This window comes from Camelina sativa, chromosome 11, assembly GCF_000633955.1.
Source record: "Camelina sativa cultivar DH55 chromosome 11, Cs, whole genome shotgun sequence".
NCBI classification, from domain to species: domain Eukaryota; kingdom Viridiplantae; phylum Streptophyta; class Magnoliopsida; order Brassicales; family Brassicaceae; genus Camelina; species Camelina sativa.
The window spans coordinates 41,133,617-41,159,561 of NC_025695.1; the positions used below are offsets into that span (position 1 = coordinate 41,133,617).

Consider the following 25,945-nt stretch of genomic DNA (forward strand, 5'->3'; position numbering starts at 1 on the left):
AAAAAAAAAAAAAAAAAAAAAATTCATGAAACCTTGCTAGAATTAATGTTTATATCAGAACCCCAAGCTTTCTAATGCATTGAACTGTTTTCTAATATTATGATCTTTTTTCATTTATAGAGATAATAATCATAGCCTAGTGATTTTAGCGTAATTGAATAGGACTCTTTGTAATTCTTATTTTTATGCAGAAACTTTAAGAAACAGTTGTGTTCTCTCATTTAGGTACACAGAAACACGTATCTCAACTGAGATTTCAATGTCTTATAATTACATATTACATTCGTAACAAATGTGTTGTATTGATCCTCTACACGTGTGTATATATCGACAGTTGGTATTGTATCATCTCTTCCATGTAAAAGCAGTGACTCCTTCTCTTAGCCTCTGTTTGCAGCAAGATTATCTTTAAGCCCTTATGTTTTCATCAGCTTGATCATTGAAGAACTGCATCATTGCTTGTATGACAATTTCTGTCGGAAGACGTCAGATTATGATAAGTTTTAGTTTCTAATGTTCTATCTTTGATATAGTTCAGCAGTCAAGAGGAGCTTACTTGGTCGACAAATTGGAATGTGAAGGGTTATTGTTATGTGAGAGAAGGTCCAACTTTGACGGGTTTTACCATCCTGAAAGTTCTTCTTGCATACTCAAATGCCAAAACCAGAAGTCCGAAGAGGAAAAGTAGAAAGCGATTGAACTTTTCCACTATGAAATGTCCAGGAGAGACGGCACTCTTGCTTTCCGAGGAGCTTCTAATCAATGTTAGTCTCCTCTTGAAATAACCTGAGGAAACGAAACAGAGCAAGCATTTAATGGTATACTGATGCTAGTCTAAGAACAACACCTTCAACGAAAAAGGCTGGTCTAAAAGACCTAAACAATGGAGAAGTGTGTATATCTATACCTGGATCTTCCATGGTGAGGTTAGTCCAATCAGTTGGTTTTTTCTTCATTTCTGACGCCTTGATTAACTCGAGAAGAGATTTATTAACCTGAAATTGACCAGAAGGTACATGTTAATCTTTTTTTTCCAGGTTCTGAGGAAATAGAGATACTGACAACTGATCAGACCATGGGAAACTTTGTTCCCTCTTCCATATTGTAGCAATGCTATTCCTAAAACACCGCAGAGCCTGTAAGTCTTTATAGTTTGCTATCGTAACAAACACCGACTACACTATTAAGTAACAATATGATTGCTTACAACTTTCCATCAGTAAAACAGTCAAAATTCTTCCAAGCAGGTCTCTGAACTTTTCTCCATATATGATTAAGTCAGTTAATTAAATTCATAGCCAACTTGTTCTTATTTTCAGGATAGTGTGATTCCATTTCGATCTTATATATTTTCTGTTAAGTTACGGTAATCTGAGTATGACATCCACTAAACATTTACAGCGGATTAAGTCTTACATACATACATCGGATGCAAAAGAGATAGAGAAGGTAGACATGAATGAATAAATAAGACAGTAGTACCTCTTCTGTTCTCTCGTGGCTTACAAGATGACCTCCATGAAGATCCACCATTTTAGCAACAGGATATAGTCTCTGTGCCAATCTTCTTGCGTAACATATCTGAGCAATCACATCATGTCTGCATATAACCCACCACATACTCAAATTAGATACTATGTAGAGGTAAAGATGCTTTACAAGATCAACAAACTCAAGACTGAGTGCATGAGGTGACTTTGATTCTAATTGCGTTGGTGCTGCATACCTTCCATGAATGACTGAGACAAGAAATCCAGCCGAGCGGATTAATTCGATCTCTGGTTTAGTGATTTTGTGTAACCAACAAGCATTAAGTTGGCCATCAAACCCGTGCTTGGACTGCATTCCAGTTTCTGATATTCCCTTTACATATTGCTGCATTGCATCTCGCAAACATTAGTTCCCTCAAATCATTCATTAGTGGTATATGCTAAAAATTTCACATAAAGGCCAATATACCCACCTCGTATAAAATTGCCCGTCTTGTGTTAGTTCCTACGGATTCTTCTAGGTAATCCTGCATATATAACCAGCATGAGAACACTCAAAAATTTCATAATTCTTCCAGACCAAAGATTTGATCTCTCAACCAATTGTTAAAAAAATTTCGAGACTAATGACTGTCAACCAATTCACTCATTTGATCGCTTGCTCCAAACCGCATAGAGAGAACAGCAGCAATATTTGCAATATAGAACGAAAGTTGCTATGAAGCACACTTTCAACAAATGCATTAGTAAACTTCAATCATGGCTCTATTAACAACGGTTCAATGCCAATTTTTGTAATTACAATTTCAGGACATCAAAGAACAAACTAAAAGTCCCCACCTTTGAATAATGTGTATCCAAATCAACAGCTGCCCTTTGTTGAGGAGTCTTTGCCTTGAGAAAACGTATGGCAATGGAAATCGTATGTCGGTCAAGCTGAAAGCACATAAAAACAAAAGGCCATAGTCAGATTTGCATCTTGTGACAAATCATGACAGATAAGAAAACAAAAGTTTGTCTTCATATGAGAAACATATTCACACATAAGAACAAGTCATTGCTATCAAAAGAATTCAACAATAGCGCCACGTCTATCGTTCAAGTACCTTGGGGAAACATTCGAAACCTCCACCTGTAACATTAAGCAAAGCCAAAGAAAGAACCCGTTCGGGCACCAACGCAGCTAACTTGCAAGCTACCATTGCTCCTGTTAATCAAAAAGCCAAAAGAGCAAACAATAAGAAGCAATAAGACTACTTAAAGTACCATAATTTGGCTAAGACAAACAATCAAAAATCACTTGAATGATCTAAAAAAAATACCCATAGAATGACCAATGATGTGAGCTCTCTTCCAACCCAAATGATCCAACAAACTAATTGAATCCTTTGCCATTATCGTTGTTCTGAACCAATATACAAAAGCTAAATTGAATGAAGCTAACGACACCAATTTCATAAAGTAGAGAATTAAGCTCATCAGTATTGAAATTGGGGGCAATAGAAAGAAAGAGAGAGACTAACGTGTACTCGGATTTGTGGGTAGGTATGGAGCTTCGACCCATACCACGATTATCAAAAGCACAAACCTCGATGCCTGAATCATCATCGGAAACGATTCCATCCTCCTCCTCGTCGTCGTTGGGTTTATCTTTCCCAGTCAATCCCTTGATTTGAGGACCCCAGGATTCATGGGTTCCAGCTAAACCTGAAACAATTAAAAAAAAAAAACCAATTGAAATCGAAATCTCTCTTAGGGTAACCAATCAGAAAGGAAAACAAAAAAGGATGGGAGATTTACAGACCAATGATGAGAAGAGCTTTGACAGGACCATGACCATATGTTCTGTAAAAGATCTTGACTGCGGCATTGTTAAGCGTCGTCTCTGGGCCGACGTCTTCTTTCACCACCTCGCAAAAAGGCATCGTCTTTTTTTTTTTTTTTNTTTTTTTTTTTTTTTTTTTTCTCAAACTCCGAAATGTCTGGGTGGGATCGGATTGAGCAACCGGAGGAGAAAAATAAAAGAAGAGGAGAAGAAATGAAAGAACTTTTCTATAAAGGGACAGAGAGAGAGAGATTGGGTTTGTGCCTTTTTGTGGTGGTTCGGTTCGGTTCTTTTTGGGTGGAGGTTATGACTGCCACGTAGGATTGGTCGGCTGGATTTTATTGGCGGGTAAATATCTAATACAAAGGTCAACGGTCAAATTTTTTACACGAAAAAAAAATTATTATTATATTTTTTTGACATGAGAAATTATTATATTATACTGTATAGAAAAATAGCACGTGAAAAAAGTAACACTCATGCATCAAATTAGATATCAACTAGGCTATTTGAAGATATTTTATCAATGTGTTCTTTTTTATTTTCTTTATCGAGGAACATTTCAATTCCATCCCATCAATTTTTCTATTAATCTGGATATTCATTAGTTATATTTTTATAAATACATGAGATGTGATAGAAATATAATGAGAAATAGTCAAGAAATACGGTCACGAATCATTCTTTTGATATCTTTCACCAGTATTCTAAAATTATAATAAACAAGAAAACAATTTTTTTTAGGTAAGGAAAAGACCATAACTTTGAAATTTGTTGAACCATAGTCTCGCGAGTTTAGGTATCCGAACCCGATCAGGTTCAGATCTTCGGATTTATGGAAATAGAATCCGATTGGGTAATTTATAGAATCGGGGCGGATTTGGGTTTTATCCGAACGGGTTCGGGTAATTTTGAATGCATCCGAAGTCCAAACTGAATTTCGGATATCCGATAGATTTCGATTAACTTTATCTGAAATCAATAAAAATATCCGAAATAAGTAAAAAAACCCGAACTCATCCCAAAATACCTGAATCAGCATATAACTTAAATATCAAAAATTAATGAGAATGAATGAAAGCAGAATAACATAAATAATGAAACTTAGAATTGAACGTCTTAAAGAGTTTAGAGATTCAAAGAGAATGCAAGTCTAAATAGATAAAGTTTAAAAGAGAGAAACAAGTAGATAAAGTTTAAAAGAGAGAAACATCAAACAAGTAGATAAAACAAATAGACCAGTCTTCTAATCCTCTTCTTCTTCTGCCATGTAACATGCTCAATAGTCTTCTTCTTCACATTCAAACTCTGAAAATAAACAAACAAACATTACAAACTGTAACTTGTAAGTAAGTAATTAACAAGGCATAAAGAGATAAGAAAAGTGACCTCTTTGAAGCTCATCTTCAAACTCAACTTCTGCAAGAATTTGAGCATTAATTTGTAAACACCTTTTCTTCAAACTTTATGTCTTGTTTTAACCACTGTTCAGTACACATCAGAACCTCTACCATGTAGTGCGTAAGACAACTTCTATATGGATCTATTATCCTTCCACTAGTGCTAAAAGCACTTTCAGAAGCAACAGATGATACTTGCATTGCAAATAAATCTTTAGCCATCTGAGATAAAGCAGGGTACCTTGCACTATTGACTTTCCACCAAGAGAGTACATCATACATAACTCCCATCATCAAATCCGGATTCTCAACTTCGAAACTTAGATACGTATCCAATTCATTAGTATCTCTAACTCCAATAGTTCTGAGCAATGTATCATACTTCTGCTCCATCGGGTTGTATCAATCAAAGTCATCATCGAGTGAGTCAAATACATCTTGATGTCTCTCTCGAGTACTCTGAGATGAGCAGTGAGACTGAGTTTGTTCCGTAGATGATGTTGCTTTTGCATATATTTCACTATAATCCTTATACATATCATGCATTATAGCCTTAATTGAATCTTTCATCGCTGCAGCTTGTATCTACCCCATACAACTCCTCAAAACACAAGGTTGCAAACAGCATCTTCTTTCTCGGATCAAAAACACTAACAATGATCAACATCCTATTAATGTTCTTCAAGCCATCCCAATACTTATCAAATTACTTAAACATTTTCTCAGCATGTACCTTCACATCATGATCCCCAGTAGCACAAAGTAACTGAAGCTTTACAGCTATGTTAACTATTTCCCCATAACACTGATGTGCATTCATAGTTGTAGAGGCGGATACTATAAATGTAGCCTTATAGAAAACATTAAGGAATTTAACTAACCTCTCAACTTTTACGCCAATCTGAGGTTTGAGGAGGTCCAATCCTTTTTATGCCATTCTCATACTCCAAGAAATGATCATTATAAAGCTTATCCTCACACTCCATTTTATCAAATGCGCCTTTGAACTTAACTACCCTTGTCAGCATCAAATACGTAGAATTCCATCTTGTTTGCACATCTAGTGGCAAACTACCCTTTGTGAATCTACCACCTTCCACTCTTCGCTGAAACGCCTTTCTTCGAATTGGTCCTGATCTGACATAGGAGATGCCATTACGGACTGCAGTCACACTATCATCGATTTCAGACATTCCATCCTTCACTATCAAGTTTATAATATGGCCAGCGCACCTTATATGCGTGAAATCTCCATCTATAACCAGAGAATCCTTTGATATCTTAGAGAAGCTACATTTAAACTGAATCAAAGCATTGCTATTAGCAGTTGCGTTATCAATAGTGAGACTAAACACCTTCTCTATCCCCCATTCAACAAGACATTCTAGTAGTGTGTTTGCGATTGTTGTACCTTTGTGATCTATCACGTTCTTAAATCCAATGATTAGCTTCTTCAATCGCCATTGTTTATCAATATAATGTGTTGTGATAACCATGTCGCTTGAAACTGCAAGAATAAAAAATAGCATTAAGTATAACATTAGTAAGAATAAATAGCTAAGATCAGAATATTAGTTAAAAAAAAATTACCTGTTACCGATGAAACCCATATGTCAGTGGTGAGTGAGACTCTTTGCTTATCAGCTAGAAACCATTGTCTAAGAGTTGCCTTCCTCTCAACATACATTTTTACAATTTCTCTTGTTGTTGTCCTCCTTGAATGTGGTTTATACAAGTTTACCTAAATGAATTACATATAAGAAAAATATTGATTAAATGAAGTGTATAAGAATTAAGAAACATGTATTAAACCACAAAACATAAGAAAAGGCTAACCTTGTCGCAAAAGAATTTTAATGCCACTCCTTCAACAAAAGATAATGGCAACTCTCCTATCACCAACATTTGATTAAGCGTTTCTCTGAAAACATGCTCAGGGACTTTTGTATTATGTAGATTTTCTTCCTTATTAATCACCTGTTGTCCTCTGGTAGCATTTTGAGTTTCTTTCCATGCCTTGTGTGCCTTACATATTTTCAGATGATTCCACAAGTTCTTCGTCCCTGATTTTGTTGAACATCCTAAACCTTTTTCACAATAGTTACAATTACATCTGTTACGGCTGCCTGATAATCATGTGAAATGGGTGCATACACCAGACCTTGGTGCTAGTGTCCTTGGTGTCTTTTTTTGCTCAACATTAGTGCCACCATCAGATCCATGAGTTTTTTTTCCTTTTTCCTTTTGCTTTCGGTGTCACCATTTCTTCTTCATCGTTTAAATCATCATCGTTATAACCTTCCTTCACTGGTGATGAAGAACCCATCTGCAAATCATATAAACAGAGAAAACAAAGTCAGAGTAATCATATGGTTTTAAGTTTAAACCATATAAGAATCAAATTAAGACAAGTATAATCAAAATCAATCAATTGCTCAAGTAGATAGTTTCAGATTCTACAATCTAATCACTACAATGGAGTTTTAAGATTCTACAATCTTAACATTATACAAGATGAAACATACAACATCTAATCAAAGCAGTATTAGATTCTAAACACCAAAGCAGTTTCAGTTTCAGACAAGTATAGAGTTGTAGAAGACGATCAAAAAATAGAAGGACGATGAGTTTCAGATAAAAAAAACAAACCTGTGATTTCCTTCGTGAAGTCGCAGAAGGAGGGGAGGATGCTATACGATTTACGATTTCCAGCTTGAACAAATGAGATTAAGATCTGATTTTATTGGGTAAAAATAAAAAGTAGCCTCGATTTTGAAGCTTGGTAGTCGAACAGGCTATAACATGTTCTCAAATCGACAAATACAAACAAAAGAAAAGGGGATTAGGGATTAGGGGATTAATGGGTTATACATTATATTCGGGTATCGGGTATTATCCGAATCCGATCAGATATCCGATCTTATGAAACATCAAACCCGATCGGGTATTTTACCGTATCCAAACCCGAACCGAACAGCTCACTTCGGGTCGGATTCGGGTTCGGATTTTGGATTCGGTTAATGTGCCCAGGACTAAACCATACCACACATTTCTAAAGTTTAATAAGAGTTACCATTTACTAACTCAAGTCTTCATATATATCGCTCTTATGTTAGAATTTTTCAAGGGTTGTTTTTCATGTATAGACATGTGGTGGTGTGATTTCAGTGACAATAATATTTATAACAGAAAACAAAAAGTTGGTAGTCTAACGATATTATAAGCGTTTTAGAGACATGTTTTGATATGCTATTTTTTCTCATTCTAGTTATTTGTAAGTTTTTTTTCTTCTTGTGAAGATTGGATCGATCCTTACAATGATAACAAATTTGTTCACAATTTTTAGAATTAAAAAGTTTCGTTTCAGATTAGATTTTTAGTTGGAATTTGTTATCTTTTAATTTTAGAAATATAAGTTTCGGTTCAGTTAAATTATATTTTGATTTTTATTATAAATACCTGTAAATAAAAATATTTTAATCAATTATAAAATTTCTAATTTTTAGGTCAATGATTTTGGTCTAGTTCAGATTAGATTAGACCAAAAAATGTATTCAAGGATGCAAAACTTATATTCCCCAAATGATTTATTACCATATGAGTGTATTCATAGTCCAACATTTGAACACACCTACTATATTTCAAAAGGAAAAAATTAATGTTCAAAATTTTTATTTTCATTTTTATCTTATTTTCTTAAATATTAGATTCATCAAAGATTTTTCCCTCAATCTATTTTCCTAATATATTAAACTATTAATAAAAATGAAAATGTTGTCTTTACAAAAAAAAGTTTACACATTTTAATATTTTATTATTAGACAACATTTTTAAAGAATATCATTTGAAATTCAACTTTAATATAATTTTGTAATTTTTAAAAAACATGATATATAGTTTAAATTTTGACTTATTTACAGCTCCCACCGTTTTACTTTAATTATCGTTCTAAAACTTCAAATGTGTGTCGTAATAAGTGTCATTTTAGGTTTTCATAAATGTTTGAGAAAAATTCTATTTTTATCCTTAATATTTTATTATAACATCGAATGAAAATAGTTTAGAAATTTATATGAGGTAAAACATAAACATTTATTTTTTTCTCAATTTTACGTAAAAACCCTTTTACGGAACTTAATCTGAAACGGAAAATCTATATCTACTAATAAAATAAAAAAACATTAATATAGTAACAATTACAATAGATACAAATACCAAATTCAAACCACAAAAATGCAATTTATTTTAATTTAAAAACAAGTTTAAATTCGTGCGTGCGTGACACGAAATATCATCTAATTGGTTACGTATTTAATCATATCATATCAACTAATATAGTAACCATTATAAGAACTAACATTACCAAATATAAACAAAAAAATACAATGTATTTTATATTTTAAAATAATTTTACAACCGTGCGTGACACATAATATCATCTAATTGGTTACGTATTTAATCATATCATATTTTTCAAAAAATGTCATGTACTACATTTTCATTATCTAGTAATACGTTATGTGAGCCAAAAAGTTAATCTTGACCCATGCCGATTCAATGTCTAGCCCTAGCAAATCTGTTTTAGCTTAATAATGGTCTTTTGAGTTCTTGAAGATGAACCATACCCAAATTCTCTATAAGCTTCAAAACGATAACGTTTTTGTATATTATTTATTACCCAGGGCAATACCGTAGTTAGCGCACACCACTAACACACCCTTGGCACGGTCTCTCTCTCTCTATACTCTCAACTTCAAAACTTGGTTTCCTTTTTTCTTTGGATTCACAAATCACAAGAACCCTCATTGCACCCAATTCGCCTCCATCGATTTTGGACTCGTCCTCCAAGTTTTCCCGTGAAATTGACCGTAAAGTTTCTTCCTTTTCCTAATTCCTGGTAAAAAGGAAAGTAATTGGGTACTGTAGACTTCTAGGGTCTTTGTGAACTATATCAAATCTCATAGAAACCTTCGGAATTCGAAAAATTTGGGAGCTTTTTGCCATCGAGATTGATTTAAAAAAGACTAGTTGAGATTGAACTTTTGATCTGTTGGGGTTTGTGATTTGATTGTAAATTTGTAATGGAGAGATCTAGATCGAAGAGAAACTACCACTATGACCAAGACTATGATGGAGATTCCATGCCCAGGTCTAAACCTCGATACAACAATAATTACCATTTTGGCGGCGGCGGCGGCGGAGGAGGGAATAACAGATACCGTGGTGGCGGTGGCGGTGGTGGTGGAGGAGGAGGTGGTGGAAATGGCCGGCCATCTAAGTCTCACCCTGAAACGATGGCAACGACGACTTATCGAATCCTCTGCCACGACGCTAAAGCTGGAGGCGTCATTGGTAAATCCGGAACAATCATTAAGTCGATAAGACAGCACACCGGAGCTTGGATTAACGTGCACGAGCTAGTTCCCGGAGACGCTGAGCGTATCATTGAGATTTCAGACAATCGCCGGCGTGATCCTGATGGGAGAATGCCGTCTTTCTCTCCTGCTCAGGAGGCTCTGTTTAGTGTTCACGATAGGATTCTTGAGAGTGAACCTCAGTTTGGGTATGGTGGTGCACAGCCTGAAGAGGAGGAGGATTACGGTGGAGTTAGACTTGGTGGAGGGAGAGTTGTGACTAGACTAGTGGTTTCTAGGATGCATGTTGGTTGCTTGTTGGGTAAAGGTGGGAAGATTATTGAGCAGATGAGGATTGAAACTAAGACTCATATTCGGATTCTTCCAAGAGAAAGTAACTTACCTCATTGTGTTTCACTCACTGAAGAGATTGTTCAGGTCTGAAAAATTGCTATATTTGAGAAATTTAACTAGTTGCAATTTGCTTGAAAAACATATATGAAATGAACTTGAGAGCTAATGAAATGTTATTAATTGATTGATGGTCTGTGAGATTGAAGCAATGCTTGATAGTTTATAACTATGATTGTGAGCTTGAGGCTGTTTACTATTGTCAAATAACTCTTATGTGTGTTATGTTTAAGCCTTCTTTGGTTTTTGCTTACCTATGGGAAATGCGTTTCTGATGTTTTTACTTTTCGTTCAGATTGTTGGTGAACTTCATGCAGTGAAAAACGCTTTAGCGATTGTATCATCGCGTTTAAGAGAGAGTCAACATCGTGATCGTAGTAATTTCCAAGGGCGTGTACATTCACCAGAACGGCCGTTTGCAGCTGCTTCGGATGATTACATCCCACAGCAAAGAAGACAATCATCAGATAGGTTTTCTCATGGTAATTATAGAAACAGCAACTTCAGTTCTCGCCAATCCAACTATGCAGAAGAAGCTTCAGCAGTGCCGGTTGGTGAGAATGCACAGCCTTTATACACTGAAGAGCTTGTGTTCCGGATTCTCTGCCCAGCTGACAAGATTGTTCGGGTTGTTGGGGAATCACAAGGAATAATAGATTTGCTTCAAAACGAGATTGGCGTGGATGTGAGAGTATCTGACCCAGTAGCTGGTTCTGATGAACAGATAATCACCATTTCTTCGGAAGAGGTACTTTAAATATCCCCAGGTCTTCTTCAGTATCATCTGTTACATTTACAATTGGTGAACTTGAAGTTTTGTGTTCTTGTTTTGCTTAGGCTCCTGATGATCCTATGTTCCCTGCTCAAGAAGCCTTGTTGCACATCCAAACTCAGATCATAGATCTTAGTCCGGATAAAGATAATGTAATAGCAACGAGGTTACTTGTCTCATCTAGAGACTCCGTATGTTTGGAAGGGAAAGCAGGATCAGTATCTGAGATCTCACGATTAACTGGAACAAGCATACAAATTCTAGCTAGGGAAGAACTTCCCCGATGTGTTGTTTCTATCAATGATGTTCTTATACAGGTCTGTTTGTCTATTTTCGAGGATTTGGGCATTTTGTTAAACAACTTCTAGACTCAAAAGAGAATTCTTATGTCGATGTAGATTGATGGCGAGATCAGAGCAGCTCGAGAGGCACTTGTTGAATTAACTTTACGATTGAGGAGTCATATGTACAACTCTCAAAAGGAGACACCACCAGCTTCCACATCCACAACTGGCCCTCTTGAAGGTGTTGCAGGAGTAATGGAGGTAGCTTCGTCAAATAACACAACTCACTCCCGTGAAGGTCTTACTCGTTCCCATCTGACCTTGCAGCAAGCAGCTAGCACAGTCATGTCACAATATAAGGTTTCTGTTCTTAACAACAATCTTTTTCAATACAAAGGCATCTGTAATCAGTGAGGTTCAGACTTATGACATTGAAACAATGTATCTATCTTGTTATGCATAATGACCTGGCGTATGGTTCTCGTCCATCCGTTCAACGTCCCTATATTTACATACATTTTTTTCTTTCTCGGTTTTGATAGGAAGGTTTTGGATCAGTTGCAAAGGCGGGAGAAAGTGAATACCGGGATGAGGTTCCTGTTACGACAAACAGGTACAGAAACTCCCAAATTTGTATTCATTCGAACATATTTCAAAACAAGTGCTCGTTTCACACCTCTCCTTTCTGATTTTTTTTTTGTTTTTCTAGAATGGCGGTGCCACTTGTTACTAGGAGCACTCTTGAAGTTGTCTTACCAGATGCAGTTGTTCCTAAGCTCGTTACGAAATCAAGAAACAAGCTTGCACAAATCAGTGAGGTGAATATCTTTTGATTGGGAACTAGAATGGTGCAAATCATGTTTTTCAAAAAAAATCTTGACGCTTTGTCTTTTCTCTTTCCCGCTTGGTTTACAGTGGTCTGGAGCTAGCGTAACCTTAGTTGAAGACCGACCAGAAGAAACACAGAATATCATTCGAATTTCGGGTACACCCGAGCAGGCAGAGAGAGCACAGAGCTTGCTCCAAGGCTTCATCCTGAGCAGTAAGTTTTCTATCTTTCCGAACTCTTATATCGAATATTACTGATCGGTAAGTCTGATCTACGTTCCTTGTTTGGTGCAGTACAAGAGGATGGACCGTGAGCTTGAACCGGATCATCGGTGAACACAGGGATGTAGATCAAGAAACTGAGAAAATGTGGAGTTATGTATGAATTGTTGAATATTTAGGATGTTTTCAGTGGGCACTGTGAGCAGTAGCTTAGATGAACAGTCCACATTTTGACCATCACTCTTTGGTTTCAATGTTGTCTATTATTAATCTTCTTTTACAATATTTTAGTCACTACAGTTTAATCCGAAGGTATAATCATTAAAAACTCTTTTTTGCATTCATCTTCATCCATATTATATTCATTATCTGTAATGTGCATACATATATACTATAATCTAAATAAAATACACGGAATTATACAAATATGAGATTGGGGCTGTTTTGGCAAAACTAGAAAAGTTTGGGGTGAGAAATTAATTAATTCTTAAATCTTATTTTTACAGAAATTGCCACTGCTAAAACCTCACCTGCGGCTTCCTCCGTAGCCCCCTTTCTTCCGAGTTCGTGAAAAGGAGCCGTCGCATCGCACCGCCGTCGCTGCTTCACTGGTGATTGATTCTTCCTTATTCTGCTCTTTTTCGTTTTCTCTATTCTCTCATATCGCGTCGTGATTTAATATTGTGGAATCTCTCCTTTGTAATCTGGTCGCAGAAGATATAGTTGAATCGAGAAAATGGCGTACGTTGGGCAAAGCAGAAACGTGATTCGTCATGTAGTTTCGAGAGGAAAAGCTTATCACAAGTCTGAAAATGCGATTCATCATCCTCTCCTTTTCGCTTGTCAAGGTGTTAGATACAGGAAATTGGAAGTTATTCTTACAACGGTGAGTATTTTTATGATTCTGGGAAATGAGTTCTGGGGATTTTTTGAATTGAATCAGATGTTTGTGTGGTGTTTGTTTTTGACTATTCTTTTGAGCTGATCTGGTTTTTGTTATAGGGGATAGAGAAGCTTGGCAAAGCTGGTGAGACTGTGAAAGTAGCTCCTGGATACTTCAGGAATCATCTTATGCCTAAACTACTTGCTGTGCCTAACATTGACAAGTATGCTCATCTCATCCGAGAGCAACGCAAGGTTTATTCACACTTCCTTCTTCTCTAAAGCTCATACTACAGTTGTTTGTGGTATGTATATAGGTTGTGTTCTTGAATCTTGATGATGTGTAGTTCTGGATGTTAAGGGAACTTTTGACATGATATGATAATGTTATGGTACTGAAGCTATTTTTGTTTAGTGTTAAGAGGAGGCTTTTCCTTTCATTTGATTTTCGTGATGGGGATTATGTTCAGATGTAAAGGGAACCCGCAGATAGTTTTGACTTGACCTGATATTGTTATGGTACTACAGTTTATTTTGGGAAAGTGTTTGATTTCTTTTGATGGGGAATATGTTCAGATGTATAATCATGAAGAAGAAAAAGAGGAGGTTAAGGTGGTTCATAAAACTTCTGAAGTCCAGACAAAGGAGTATGAAAAGGCTGCAAAGCGCCTGGCAAATGCTAATTTGGTAAATTTAAACTAACCCTCTTCTTAACTCTCAGCATTCTTGTTCCTGTGGAATATTTAAAAATGGTGTATACATGGGATCCATTTTTGTGATTTTAACAGGTATTGAGGAAGTTGATTGACAAGGAAAAGTTCAAAAACCGCTCTTCAAAAGACGACAAACCTGATGTACAAACTCCTGTGACAAAGGAAGAGATTGTCGCTGAGGTAAACTGTTCTTTCCTTGTAAGTTTTTTTGCAAGTATATCTTGTAATGATTGGTTATTGTGTGGGGTTTATGAAGGTGGCGAGGCAGCTCTGTGTGAAGATTGATCCAGACAACGTGGTTTTAACGGCACCTTTGGAAACTTTTGGAGAGTACGAGGTGCCTCTCAAATTCCCCAAGACAATTCCTTTGCCACAAGGAACTGTTCAATGGATTCTCAAAGTCAAAGTCCGTGGCCATTAACTCTCCGCATTTGGAAGTCTTCCTTCAGTGATAGTTCTCTTCTCCAATCTGTTTTAATGTAGTCTTTGGAATTGCAGAAACATTGTTAGCAAACACAAATGAGTTGCATTTTCCCTTCACTCGTTTCCTTCTTTTTGTAGTTGTATAAACCGGGTTTAGTCCGGTTTTAAGTTTAAACCATATGAATCAAAGTTTTGTATGAATACCGAATTCGACCAGAAGAAGGATGGTAACAATATGTTACAATAAGTTAAGGGTTTTTGTGCAATTATTAATGTGTCGGATTTAGCACTATTTAAAACATTTGGGTCTAAACTCTTAACTTTATATATTATTTGTGGCCCTCTAAAATTAGTTCATCAGTCGTATGACTCATATTGATAGATTAACGGCGCTATTTCTCTAGTCGGCGACTCAGCGGTACCGTGGCCACGAGAACGAAGAGATTCACACTCCCTCGTCAATGGTGTCTTCTATTTCTCTCCTCTCTTCGACCACTCTTCTCACCAAATGGTAAACGATTCATTTGTACCTGTGCCTTCTCTTGAAATTTAAGCCTTTTAGTGAAAAGCTTAGTCTTTAAATTTCTGAGTTTGGTATCAAATTACTGTAAAGTAGCTTAAGTTTGATCCACGGTGACTTGGTTTTAGCTCAATATCTCTCTAGAAGAATTGGGTATCCGAAAATGTTTGGCTTTTGTGTCTTTGTTGAATTTGTGATTTTGGGTTTTCAGGGTGAGTCAATTAAGTTCTCCGAGAGACTCGACATGGCAGTGTGTTTGTTTCCGTAATCAGAAACGCAAACCTATGCTCTACTTGATTCCCGTCCGCCATTTTTTATCGGCTCCAGTTGATTCAATCACCTCCGCAGGAACCGCCTCAATTCATGCTACTTCTGGCGTTTCTGAAGTTCAAAGGTGAGAACTTGGTTGGTTTTGATTGAGGTTTTTGTTTTAACTCATAGAAAGAAGATTTTAGATGAGTTTTTTCTGTCTAAAGCAGGTCTACTTTAAGTAACAATGTTAATGAGATGAAAGAGTTCGAGATGGAATTGCAAGAGTTGTTTAACGAAGTCAAAGCTATGGTGAAGATGGGTAAGGAAAGAGACGCAATGGACCTTCTCCGAGCGAATTATGTTGCTGTGAAAGAAGAGATGGATTCAGGTTTGAAAGGTATCGAACAAGCTGCTGTGCTTGACATCATTGCGTTGGGGTATATGGCTGTTGGGGACTTGAAACCTGTTCGGGCATTGCTTGATATGGTGAGTCTGAAGCCAGATATCAGAAAAACTCTATTTCTTTATTGTGTTTGTATATGTCTAAAACAGTAAGTTAACAAATGCAGATAAACAAGATTGTTGATAATTTAGAAGACTCCGAACCTCTTTTGGATTCAGTACTTATGCATGCTGGCAGTATGTATTCGGCAATAGGAAGGTTCGAAAACGCTATACTCGCTCAACAAAGGGCTGTTCGTATATTAGAGAATAGATATGGTAATGATCTTCGAAACCCGTATTTGTTTTTCTTTGTGTCTTCTTTTTCCTTTTTCATTGGTCTGTGATCAACATGACTTCTATTTGCTAGGTAATAGCAATACTCTACTTGTGTCACCATTACTTGGTTTGGCAAAGAGTTTTGCCTCTGATGGAAAAGCCACTAAAGCAGTAGGTGTTTACGAGCGTATTGTGACTATCTTGGAACAGAACAGAGGTTTTGAAAGTGAGGATCTAGTGGTGCCGTTATTTTCACTCGGTAAACTTCTGCTCAAAGAAGGTAAAGCTGCTGAAGCAGAAATTCCTTTTACCAGGTACGCTGTGAAAAGAACACGTTGGTGAAAGTTTTTTACATTAGTTATTCTCAAATTTATGTGATCCATTTCCATTTTCTTTCATCTGGTAGGATTATAAATATATACAAGAAGATATATGGAGAGAAAGATGGAAGAGTTGGTATGGCCATGTGTTCCCTTGCTAATGCTAAGTGCTCAAAAGGTGGGTTCTATAATTCCCTACTCTGTTTTGATGTGGTAACTATGAGTTTTTGTTGAAGAGATGGTCTTGTACCCCGGGTTTTCTTAACAGGCGATGCAAATGAAGCCGTTGATATCTACAAGAATGCTCTACGCATAATCAAAGATTCAAATTATATGGCAATAGATAACAGTGTCTTGGAAAATATGAGGATAGATCTTGCCGACTTGCTTCATTTTGTTGGAAGGTAAATTCTTTGCCTCTAATCTCCTTCCTGTACATGAGGGACTCAGTTAAGCCACTAACATTCGCTTTGTTCTCAGGGGAGACGAAGGGCGAGCGTTACTAGAAGAATGCTTATTAATAAACGAGAGATTTAAAGGGAAAAACCATCCTAGCATGGCTACACATCTTATAAACCTTGCAGCATCTTATTCACGTTCCAAGAATTATGTAGAGGCGGAACGATTGCTGAGAACTTGTCTGGACATCATGGAGAAATCAGTTGGCTCAGACGATCAGTCCATAACCTTCCCAATGCTGAATCTTGTAGTCACTCTTTCTCAGTTAAACCGTGATGAAGAAGCCGAGCAAATAGCCATAAAGGTTCTACGAATCCGTGAGAACGCATTTGGCAAAGACTCTCTCCCTGTTGGTATAATATCTCTCTTCCACAATATGATCAAATAAAACTTTCAAAGTTTATTTCCTCGATGGTATATATCTATCTCACTCACTATATGTTCCCAATGTAGGTGAGGCGCTGGACTGTTTGGTGTCGATCCAAGCAAGATTAGGAAGAGATGATGGAGAACTACTGGAATTGCTGAAAAGGGTTATGATGATCCAAGAGAAAGAGTTTGGTCCTTCAGCACAAGAACTCATTGTTACACTCCAGAAGATTGTGCACTTCTTGGATAAATTGGAGATGAAAGATGAGAAATTTAAGTTTAGAAGAAGATTAGCTTTGATTAGAGAGAGATACAAGCAGAGTCTTAGCTTCTAGAGCATTGTTGTTAATTTCGAATTTATGTTGTTAAATTAATTATTCCAAAAAAAGACAAATGTGATTAGCGACAAGTCCGAGGTGTGTGAGGGAGGATTAACTTAAAATTAATAAAATAATCAAAATCTTTAATCACGCAAATACTGTTTTTGTCTTTTCTCTTAAACACAGATCTCTCTCATCAGATCATCTCTAAGACATGAAGATGATGAAGAAGGAAGGATTGGGGTGGATAGAGTTAATCAGAGGATGGAGTTGTGTAATCCACGAGTTTCTCTTCCAGAGATTCATGGCGTCTCATTTACAGAATCCACTTCCTCTACCTTCGCTCAATCACCTCACCTGCATTGTCACTGGCTCCACCAGCGGCATTGGTCGCGAAACCGCTAGGTTTTTTTGAATTCATGTTTTAAGGAATTTGTGAACAAGAAGAGTAACTGATCTTTTGACTTGGTTGTGTGAAAATTTGCAGGCAGCTTGCAGAAGCTGGTGCTCATGTTGTAATGGCGGTGAGGAATACAAAAGCAGCTCATGAGCTGATTCAACAATGGCAGAACGAGTGGTCTGGTAAAGGCCTCCCTCTTAATCTCGAGGTACATCTTTATCTGATCATCACATTATAGACTATATTTAGCAATGTGTTTGCTTGGACTAAAGCCTAGTCAACAAAGTGTGATTCAGATAACTGTGAAATGGATCAAGAAGTGTTTGTGATCTTATTATATAAAAATCTATAGATTTGATGAGATATATTTATGTTTGTTTTACTCAAGGCCATGGAACTTGACCTTCTCTCTCTTGGTTCGGTTGTCGGATTCTGCAATGTGTGGAACGCGCGATTATCCCCTTTGCATGTCCTGATTAACAATGCTGGCATATTTGCCATGGGAGGTTGGTTGGTTTTATTGCATTTTAGCTGTCAAAAATTTGAACTGTTTTCTCCTTTACCAATGAGGTTCAGATTGACAAATTTTTCTGTAGTACATGTTTGAGCAAAACCAGCTTAGTTGCTTCTTACCTTGATTTGTGCAGAGGAACAGAAGTTCTCAAAGGATGGATATGAGCAGCACTTGCAAGTGAACCATTTAGCTCCAGCGCTGCTTTCACTACTCCTTTTGCCCTCGCTTATCCGAGGTTCCTCCAGCCGAATCATTAATGTCAACTCTGTTGTAAGTATCATCATCACTAAATAATTATTTTTCATTTAGTTTTGTAGTGATGTTGAAAAGTTTGAATCTTCTTGGTATACAACAGATCCTAAACAAAGTGAAAATTTTAACCCTATATATACAGAATACAGCGTTACTTACATTTCTTGGTTATTCTCATCTTATGCAATATCATTGTTTGTTGGGTTTACTCTTTTGGTAGATGCACTATGTCGGTTTTGTTGACCCGGATGACATGAATGTTGTTTCTGGTAGACGAAAGTTTACAAGTCTCGTAGGATATTCTGGCAGCAAGCTTGCACAGGTGAGAACTTAACAGAAAAGGAAAAGCATTCATATTTTTCTGTCTTTTTTCTTTATCTCAGCAACTAATGGACTTTACTTACTTTCTATTTCTCTTCAATTGTATTTGGTCAGGTTATGTTTAGCAATGTTCTTTTGAAAAGGCTTCCTCAAGAAACTCGCATTAGCGTTGTTTGTTTATCCCCCGGGATCGTCCTTACAAATGTTGTGAGTATTACTCTTTAAGTCTCACTCCATTGCTCGTTCCTCAGAACTAATATCACGTTAAACCGTGTTGAACATCCAATTACGCAGGCAAGGGATCTTCCGAGATATGTTCAAGTTCAATATGCGTTGATACCATATTTCATCTTTTCGCCTCAAGAAGGTTGTAGAAGCACACTTTTCTCAGCGACAGACGCTCAGATTCCAGAGCATTGTGAAAAGCTTAAAACGGATGATAAACCCATTTGTACATTCATATCTCAAGACTGCAAACACACAAAGCCTTCAGAAGAAGCACACAACATAGAAACAGCGAACAGAGTTTGGGAGAAGACGATGGAGCTGATCGGTCTTCCTCTTGATGCATTGGAGAGGCTTATAGAAGGACAAGAGGTGCAATGCCGTTACGGCACTCATCAAGAATAAGTCTTCCTCCCAAGTCTATTACAAGCGATATAGGATCTCTCTCTTCTTTTCTTCATTTGATAGCTTCTAGAACATGACCTCAAAGCTGCATTACACTAACTACACACATCCTAAAAGATGAATGATGAGATGTCACGGATTAGCTTTCATATTTTTTTTAAGCAATGTGTTTTTTTCTTTTGAGAAAGGGTGAAACGGCCTTCTTTACTAAGTTACAAGAGGCTTTGACTGTTGTCGAAAAAGTCGTGTTACATATACTCCCTCCCTTTCAAAAAAGATGTTTTAGTTAAAACACACATATTAAGAAATAGTTAATTAAACAAAGTTTAACCAACAAAACTGTATAATATAAAATAGAAAATTAATTTAAAAGTTGCATAAAAAGTTGAAAAAATCCTATATTATGAAACAAAAATATTTTTCTAAACATCCTATATTATGAAACGGAGAGAATATTTTACTAGAAAAATCCCAGGCGATAAAATATGTTTAGTTATTTTAAAATACATTCATTAATATTGTAACTAAGATATATATTAACTGTAAACAAATTTTTTAGATTTTATGAAATGAAAGGTAAATAAGATATGAAAGACATTGTCTCTTTTCTAAAAGTGAGAATGTGTCATGTGCCTTAGATCTTTTTCATCTAGCCTTTTCACATATGCTCCAAAATTTTGACTCTATCTTTGTTTCGGAACCTACATAAGTCACATAAAAAAAATATTTTAGTTAAATAAAAATTGATATTAAAAAATTTAAAAATTTATGTGAGAGGTAAAATATAATGTTTGATGAAAATTTGTCTTGCTATTTACGGTATAGAGAATTTTGTGGTATCAATATATCATTAGGATCATGGGAGGTTATCAATTTTTTTCTTTTGGTCAAACATCATGGGAAAAATGTCATTTAAACCATGAATTTTCAAATTTTGGCCATTTAAACCATGAACTTTGTCGTAGGCCATTTAAAACATCAATTTTCGTTGACTAGCTCTTTTAAACATGAAGTTTCGTTGATCAAGCCAAAAAGACATGACGTTAAATCTGATAACTGACCCACTAACAGACGTTACTATACCGTTAACCATTTTTCGTTCGTAACTAAAATATTTTGCATGACTTTATTTTGCAAAGAAAGTGTGTAAATCATAAACCAATAACATAATAATTGAATCTATTAATAATCCTAGATTCTTTTGTTTTAATTGAATAACATAAACTTTTACTGATTTTATTAAAGTCATAATCTAATAATCCGTTTTGACAAAAAAAAAAAATCTAATAATCCAAATTTGTTAAGATTTTATTTGAATTTTTACAAATCACAAACTAATAACACTAAACTTTGACAGAGTTTAACAAAATCTTGATCTAATAACAACCATATAGAGTTTTAAAGACTTTAAGTGGGGGTTATTGGTTTGAGATCTGAATAGAGTTTTAAAGATTTTAAATATTATGTAGAATTTGTTGTTAATAGATCAAGATTTTGTTAAACTCTGTTAAAGTTTAGTGTTATTAGTTTGTGATTTGTAAAAAATCATTTAAAATTTTAACAAATTTGGGTTATTGGATTCAGACTTTTATAAAGTCATTAAAATTTTTGTATTATTCAATTAAAACAAAAGAATCTAGGATTGTAAATGAGTTCAATTATTATGTTATTGGTTCATTATTTTAGATACTTTATTTACAAAATAAAGTCATGGAAAGTATCACAAAAATACAGAGATTGTTTGGAGCACTTTACAAGATTTTAGAAAACTAATCAACAAAACTCTCTAGCAATCTTTAACAATCTTTCGCTTATTCACTTTTAATGATTTTGTTAAATTTTTCAAAAATCTTTATAAATTATTAGAATCCAATAACACCCCCTAAATGTTATGTAGAATCTGTTGTTATTAAATCAAGATTTTGTTCAACTCTGTTAAAGTTTAGTGTTATTAGTTTATGATTTGTAAAAAGTCATTTAAAATCTTAACAAATTTGGGTTATTAGATTCAGATTTTTATAAAGTCATTAAAAGTTTTTTGTTATTTAATTAAAACAAAAAAATCTAGGATTGTTAATGAATTCAATTTTTATGTTATTGGTTCATGATTTTATACATTTTCTTCACAAAATAAAGTCATGGAAACTATCACAAAAATACAGGGATCTTTTGGAGCATTTTACAATATTTTAGAAAACTAATCAACAAAACTATATAATACTCTCTAGCAATCCTTAAAAATCTTTTATTTACTTATTTTTGATGGTTTTGTTAAAGTCTTTAAAATTCTTTATAAATTAGAATCCAATAAGACCATCTAAAATCCCAAACCACTAACCCCACTTACTTTTACTATATAAGATGTTACATTTTCTGTTTAGAGTTTCCTCTAATTAATACTAAGCCTTAAAAAAAAGATTTTGACGCAATAATCATCAATATATAATCATTTTGTCTTTCTCCATCTGCGTTGTGAGAGAAGATGTGTAGTGAATCGGTGTCGTTGAAGACAATGAAGAAAAAAGATGGTCTAAGTTGGATTGATTGGATGAGAGGATGGGTCAATGTTACGCAAGAGATTCTTTTTCAGAGAATAATGGCTTCTCACTTACACAATCCATTACCTCTGCCTTCTTTAAACCACTTAACTTGCATTGTCACTGGCTCCACTAGTGGCATTGGCTCCGAGACTGCTAGGTCCCTAATAAAGAACAAAGACTTTTTTTTTTAGTATAAAGTTTCCTATAGCACCTCATATTGTTTTTGATTATTTTTTTTTTGTGAGAGTTTGGAGGCAGCTTGCGGAGGCTGGTGCTCATGTTGTTATGGCGGTAAGGAACATAAAAGCAGCTTATGAGCTGATTCAACAATGGCAGACCAAGTGGTCTGCTAGTGGTAAGGGACTCCCACTTAATATTGAGGTAATCTTTTTGATCAATTTCTATCAGCTTTATAGTATATCTACATACATGTCATCATGGCTATTTTAAATTATTTGAAAAATCTAGTGAAATTAATTTATATTAAACTTTGTAAAGAAAATGCTTGTAAGAACTATACTAGTGATTCTTTATTAACTTATCTCTATAATGTTAAGATTGATCCCTCTCTAGTAGATTGGATTAGTGAAAATGAATCTTAGGATATATATCTTACTTTATATCATATCTGAATTGGTAACTATGGTTTAACATCCAAATTGGTGGTATTTATGATACTATAGTTTTCGTTTCTCTAGGCGATGGAACTTGAGCTTCTATCTCTAGATTCCGTAGTCCGATTTAGCAATGCATGGAACGCACGGTTAGCCCCATTGCATGTTCTGATTAACAATGCCGGCATGTTCGCTATGGGAGGTTTGTTTCTATTTTACTTACGTTTTTAAGCTTCTTCCTGTTGTGATGCTATTGTTATTGGCCTATTATTATCGATGAGGTCCCAAAGGCATATGGTTTTTGCATCACTAATCATTGCTCTTACTCCAAATTTTATGGACCCACTTGGGTTGATACTTGATAGTACATATATATATATATATATATATATAATGCCATGTAGATAGAGCTAAGTAGGGATACCAAAATGAGGTACCCAAATCTATTGTTCATTAGTGAGTTAATACATATATACGTTAGAGATCAGTTGAAATTTCATATACACCATTCCTTTTTAAAATAAATTTCAATGAATTAAGCAACAAATACAAAATGAAATCATGATTTTCGCATTCAGAAGTGTTAAAAACTTAAAATCAAATGCAAATTAACGCCAATGGAAAATTTTGCTTTTGCAAAACGCAGATGCAAATGTCATCAAATATTTTTAAATCGAAACCTAAATGTTAAAACGCAAATTTAAATGCACATTTCAATCTGTAACTTTGATTTGGTAGGGGCACAAAGATTCTCAAAAGATGGTAATGAACAACACATGCAAGTGAACCATTTAGCTCCAGCGTTGCTTTCACTACTTCTTTTGCCTTCGCTAATCCGAGCTTCCGGAAGTCGAATCATTAACGTCAGCTCTGTTGTAAGTATCATCAATCGATCATGAAATCAAAACGTTTTACTATATAAATATGTTTCACTGCCCTATCTTTCTCCATGTGATTGTATATGCTTTGTTGGGTTTTGGTTTTGTAGATTCATTATGTTGGTTTTGTCGATCCGAATGACATGAATGTTGTTTCTGGTGAACGAAAGTTTTCAAGCTTGATAGGATACTCGAGCAGCAAACTCGCTCAGGTAAACTTTAATTATTCCATATAGATGAACATATAGCATTTTTGAATTGATAGATTTTTCTATAATCTAAAACGTATTACATTTTCTTGTTCTTTTAAACCGTACCGTCAGGTTATGTTTAACAATATTCTTTTCAAAAAACTGCCTATAGAGACCGGCATTAGTGTCGTCAGTTTATCTCCCGGTGTTGTCCAAACAAACGGTGTAAGTATGTATGGAAGCCTAAATTATTTGTTTGTGTTTACCTTCTTTTTTGTTTTTTATTTTTAATTATACCGCGTAAATTGTGCTTGGATCACAAACAAAAGCACATAAAAAAATCAAATCCAATATTGCATATATAAATTAACATTTTGACATGTCTCAAATTCCGCAGACGAGAGATCTTCCAAGATTCATCCAAGAACTTTACTCAGCCTGGCCATATTTTATATTTTCACCACAAGAAGGTTGTAGAAGTTCACTCTTCTCAGCGACAGATCCTCAGGTTCTACAGCATTACCATAAGCTAAAAACCAATGAGAAATCTGTTTGCACGTTATTCATCTCTCAAAATTGCAAACCCACAAATTGTTCCGAAGAAGCTCACAACGTAGAAACAGCGAGCAAAGTTTGGGAAAAGACACTAGAGATGATTTGTCTTCCTCTTGATGTAGTGGAAAGGCTTATAGAAGGACAAGAAGTTCCAATTAATTTGTGACTAGAAACTAGTCTCGTTCAATAGGAATATTTCAATCATATTACTGTATGCATGTAAGAATATTATAACTAAATAATGGGCTTAGTCGCCTGAACTAGATTTAAAGGCCAATCGTTTGTTCTAAATTTTTGAATACGGTCGGTGACTTTATATCTCAAACCAGAGTAAATAAGTAACAAAAAGTATTATAAAAAATGTTGTTCTTGTTCATACATAAACCCCCTAAAGATCTGAACACAACTAACTTTCGAAGATTGGAACCCCTAATTAATAGTCGCTCTTCTCAAATTAACCATGGACGAATCCGCCATGAAAGTATAATCTTCTTCTCCTTTATGGACTCTTAATTAATAATAGTTTCTTTCTTCACAAAAAAGAAGAAAATAATCTATTTCAAGTAGTAGAATTTTTCTGATTGGATCGTTTGTACCTTAATTTAGGGTCTGGAATCGCAGGAGACGAACAGTATAGAACGATAAACACTTTTTTTTTTTTTTTTAATTTGTGAATATTCATTAATGAAAAGGATTATAGAAGCTACAATTGTTTGTTACAGTAGGTAGACCTTACCAAAAAAAGATAAAAATCAAGGGCTATCTAATAGTCAAAAAACCGAAAGAAACATTACTTATATATTTCTTAACCAATCCCGCAACAGGTTCTTGAAATTTGTCCGATGACCCTTTGCGAGAATAGCATCTCTAACTTGCCTGTCTAGAACCTTGAACTGCACATGCGGTGGAGTTGAGATATTGTTATGCAGGCGATTGTTCCTTTCCAGCCATATGGTGTAAATGACAGCCTGCGATACGAGTCTCCTAAGTGTCTGAGTAGAGGTAGCATCGGATATGTCTAGCCAAGCTGAAAGGGCCTCCCAAGTGTGAAATACAAAAGGAGGATAGCCTAATCTCCTTGTAACCTCAGTCCACAACTCCTCACTACACTCACAGTGAAGAAACAGGTGTTCTCGTGTTTCAGGGTAAACACATTTTTCTTTCTTTTTCTTTTTCTTTTTGGTTTTGTCATGTTGATAGTATTATCTCCTGCATGGCGATCAAATTGTTGCGGTAGCATAATTTCCGTGGAGGGATATGACACTTGGGTTAATAAGGAGTATGCTCTCACGCTCGCGTTGAAAAAACATTTCGCCTCATGCGGAAACTTCTAAACTGCCTTTTGGAGACCGGCTTCATCGTCGTTTGTTTATCTCCTGGTGGTGTCCAAACACACGTTGTGAGTATATTGTATATACGAAACCTCTGGTTCCAAGATGGCGTGAGATTAATTAAAGCCATTTAAAAGGCTCATATGGCTGAGTGA

The 25,945-nt window shown here is 35.4% G+C and overlaps 6 protein-coding genes across 7 annotated transcripts; 5 read left to right on the forward strand and 1 right to left on the reverse strand.

Annotated features, from left to right (window-relative positions):
• Positions 196–3,553, reverse strand: LOC104725822 (putative aminoacrylate hydrolase RutD). 2 transcript variants are annotated; one of them, XM_010444558.1, is made up of 11 exons: positions 3,295–3,550; positions 3,014–3,197; positions 2,813–2,895; positions 2,597–2,697; positions 2,331–2,426; positions 1,964–2,017; positions 1,727–1,875; positions 1,483–1,600; positions 908–995; positions 557–786; positions 196–473 (listed from the first exon to the last, which is right to left on the reverse strand). In XM_010444558.1, exons 1-10 carry the CDS (start codon positions 3,413–3,415, stop codon positions 590–592), a joined length of 1,191 nt encoding a protein of 396 aa, XP_010442860.1. In that variant the 5' UTR covers positions 3,416–3,550; the 3' UTR covers positions 196–473; positions 557–589. The 2 variants fall into 2 exon arrangements, with proteins under 2 accessions (XP_010442860.1, XP_019086982.1); XM_019231437.1 differs by having other exon boundaries at positions 1,483–1,875; positions 3,295–3,553.
• Positions 9,422–12,928, forward strand: LOC104725823 (KH domain-containing protein At4g18375-like). The gene is made up of 8 exons (XM_010444559.2): positions 9,422–10,507; positions 10,776–11,228; positions 11,318–11,569; positions 11,651–11,896; positions 12,079–12,149; positions 12,246–12,354; positions 12,452–12,578; positions 12,659–12,928. Exons 1-8 carry the CDS (start codon positions 9,797–9,799, stop codon positions 12,676–12,678), a joined length of 1,989 nt encoding a protein of 662 aa, XP_010442861.1. The 5' UTR covers positions 9,422–9,796; the 3' UTR covers positions 12,679–12,928.
• On the forward strand, positions 13,086–14,856 carry LOC104725824 (50S ribosomal protein L9). Its single transcript, XM_010444560.1, has 6 exons — positions 13,086–13,197; positions 13,301–13,472; positions 13,589–13,723; positions 14,045–14,155; positions 14,257–14,361; positions 14,438–14,856. The coding sequence occupies exons 2-6, from the start codon at positions 13,323–13,325 to the stop codon at positions 14,600–14,602; spliced, it is 666 nt and encodes a 221-aa protein (XP_010442862.1). The 5' UTR covers positions 13,086–13,197; positions 13,301–13,322; the 3' UTR covers positions 14,603–14,856.
• Positions 14,953–17,706, forward strand: LOC104725825 (nephrocystin-3-like). The gene is made up of 9 exons (XM_010444561.2): positions 14,953–15,115; positions 15,336–15,518; positions 15,604–15,862; positions 15,946–16,096; positions 16,188–16,410; positions 16,503–16,594; positions 16,685–16,820; positions 16,897–17,228; positions 17,329–17,706. Exons 1-9 carry the CDS (start codon positions 15,066–15,068, stop codon positions 17,577–17,579), a joined length of 1,677 nt encoding a protein of 558 aa, XP_010442863.1. The 5' UTR covers positions 14,953–15,065; the 3' UTR covers positions 17,580–17,706.
• On the forward strand, positions 17,698–19,860 carry LOC104725826 (retinol dehydrogenase 12-like). The gene is made up of 7 exons (XM_010444562.2): positions 17,698–17,969; positions 18,052–18,172; positions 18,353–18,470; positions 18,612–18,748; positions 18,951–19,052; positions 19,166–19,258; positions 19,346–19,860. The coding sequence occupies exons 1-7, from the start codon at positions 17,779–17,781 to the stop codon at positions 19,679–19,681; spliced, it is 1,098 nt and encodes a 365-aa protein (XP_010442864.1). The 5' UTR covers positions 17,698–17,778; the 3' UTR covers positions 19,682–19,860.
• Positions 21,963–24,757, forward strand: LOC104725827 (retinol dehydrogenase 11-like). The gene is made up of 7 exons (XM_010444563.2): positions 21,963–22,378; positions 22,476–22,602; positions 22,920–23,037; positions 23,574–23,710; positions 23,824–23,925; positions 24,037–24,129; positions 24,302–24,757. Exons 1-7 carry the CDS (start codon positions 22,164–22,166, stop codon positions 24,623–24,625), a joined length of 1,116 nt encoding a protein of 371 aa, XP_010442865.1. The 5' UTR covers positions 21,963–22,163; the 3' UTR covers positions 24,626–24,757.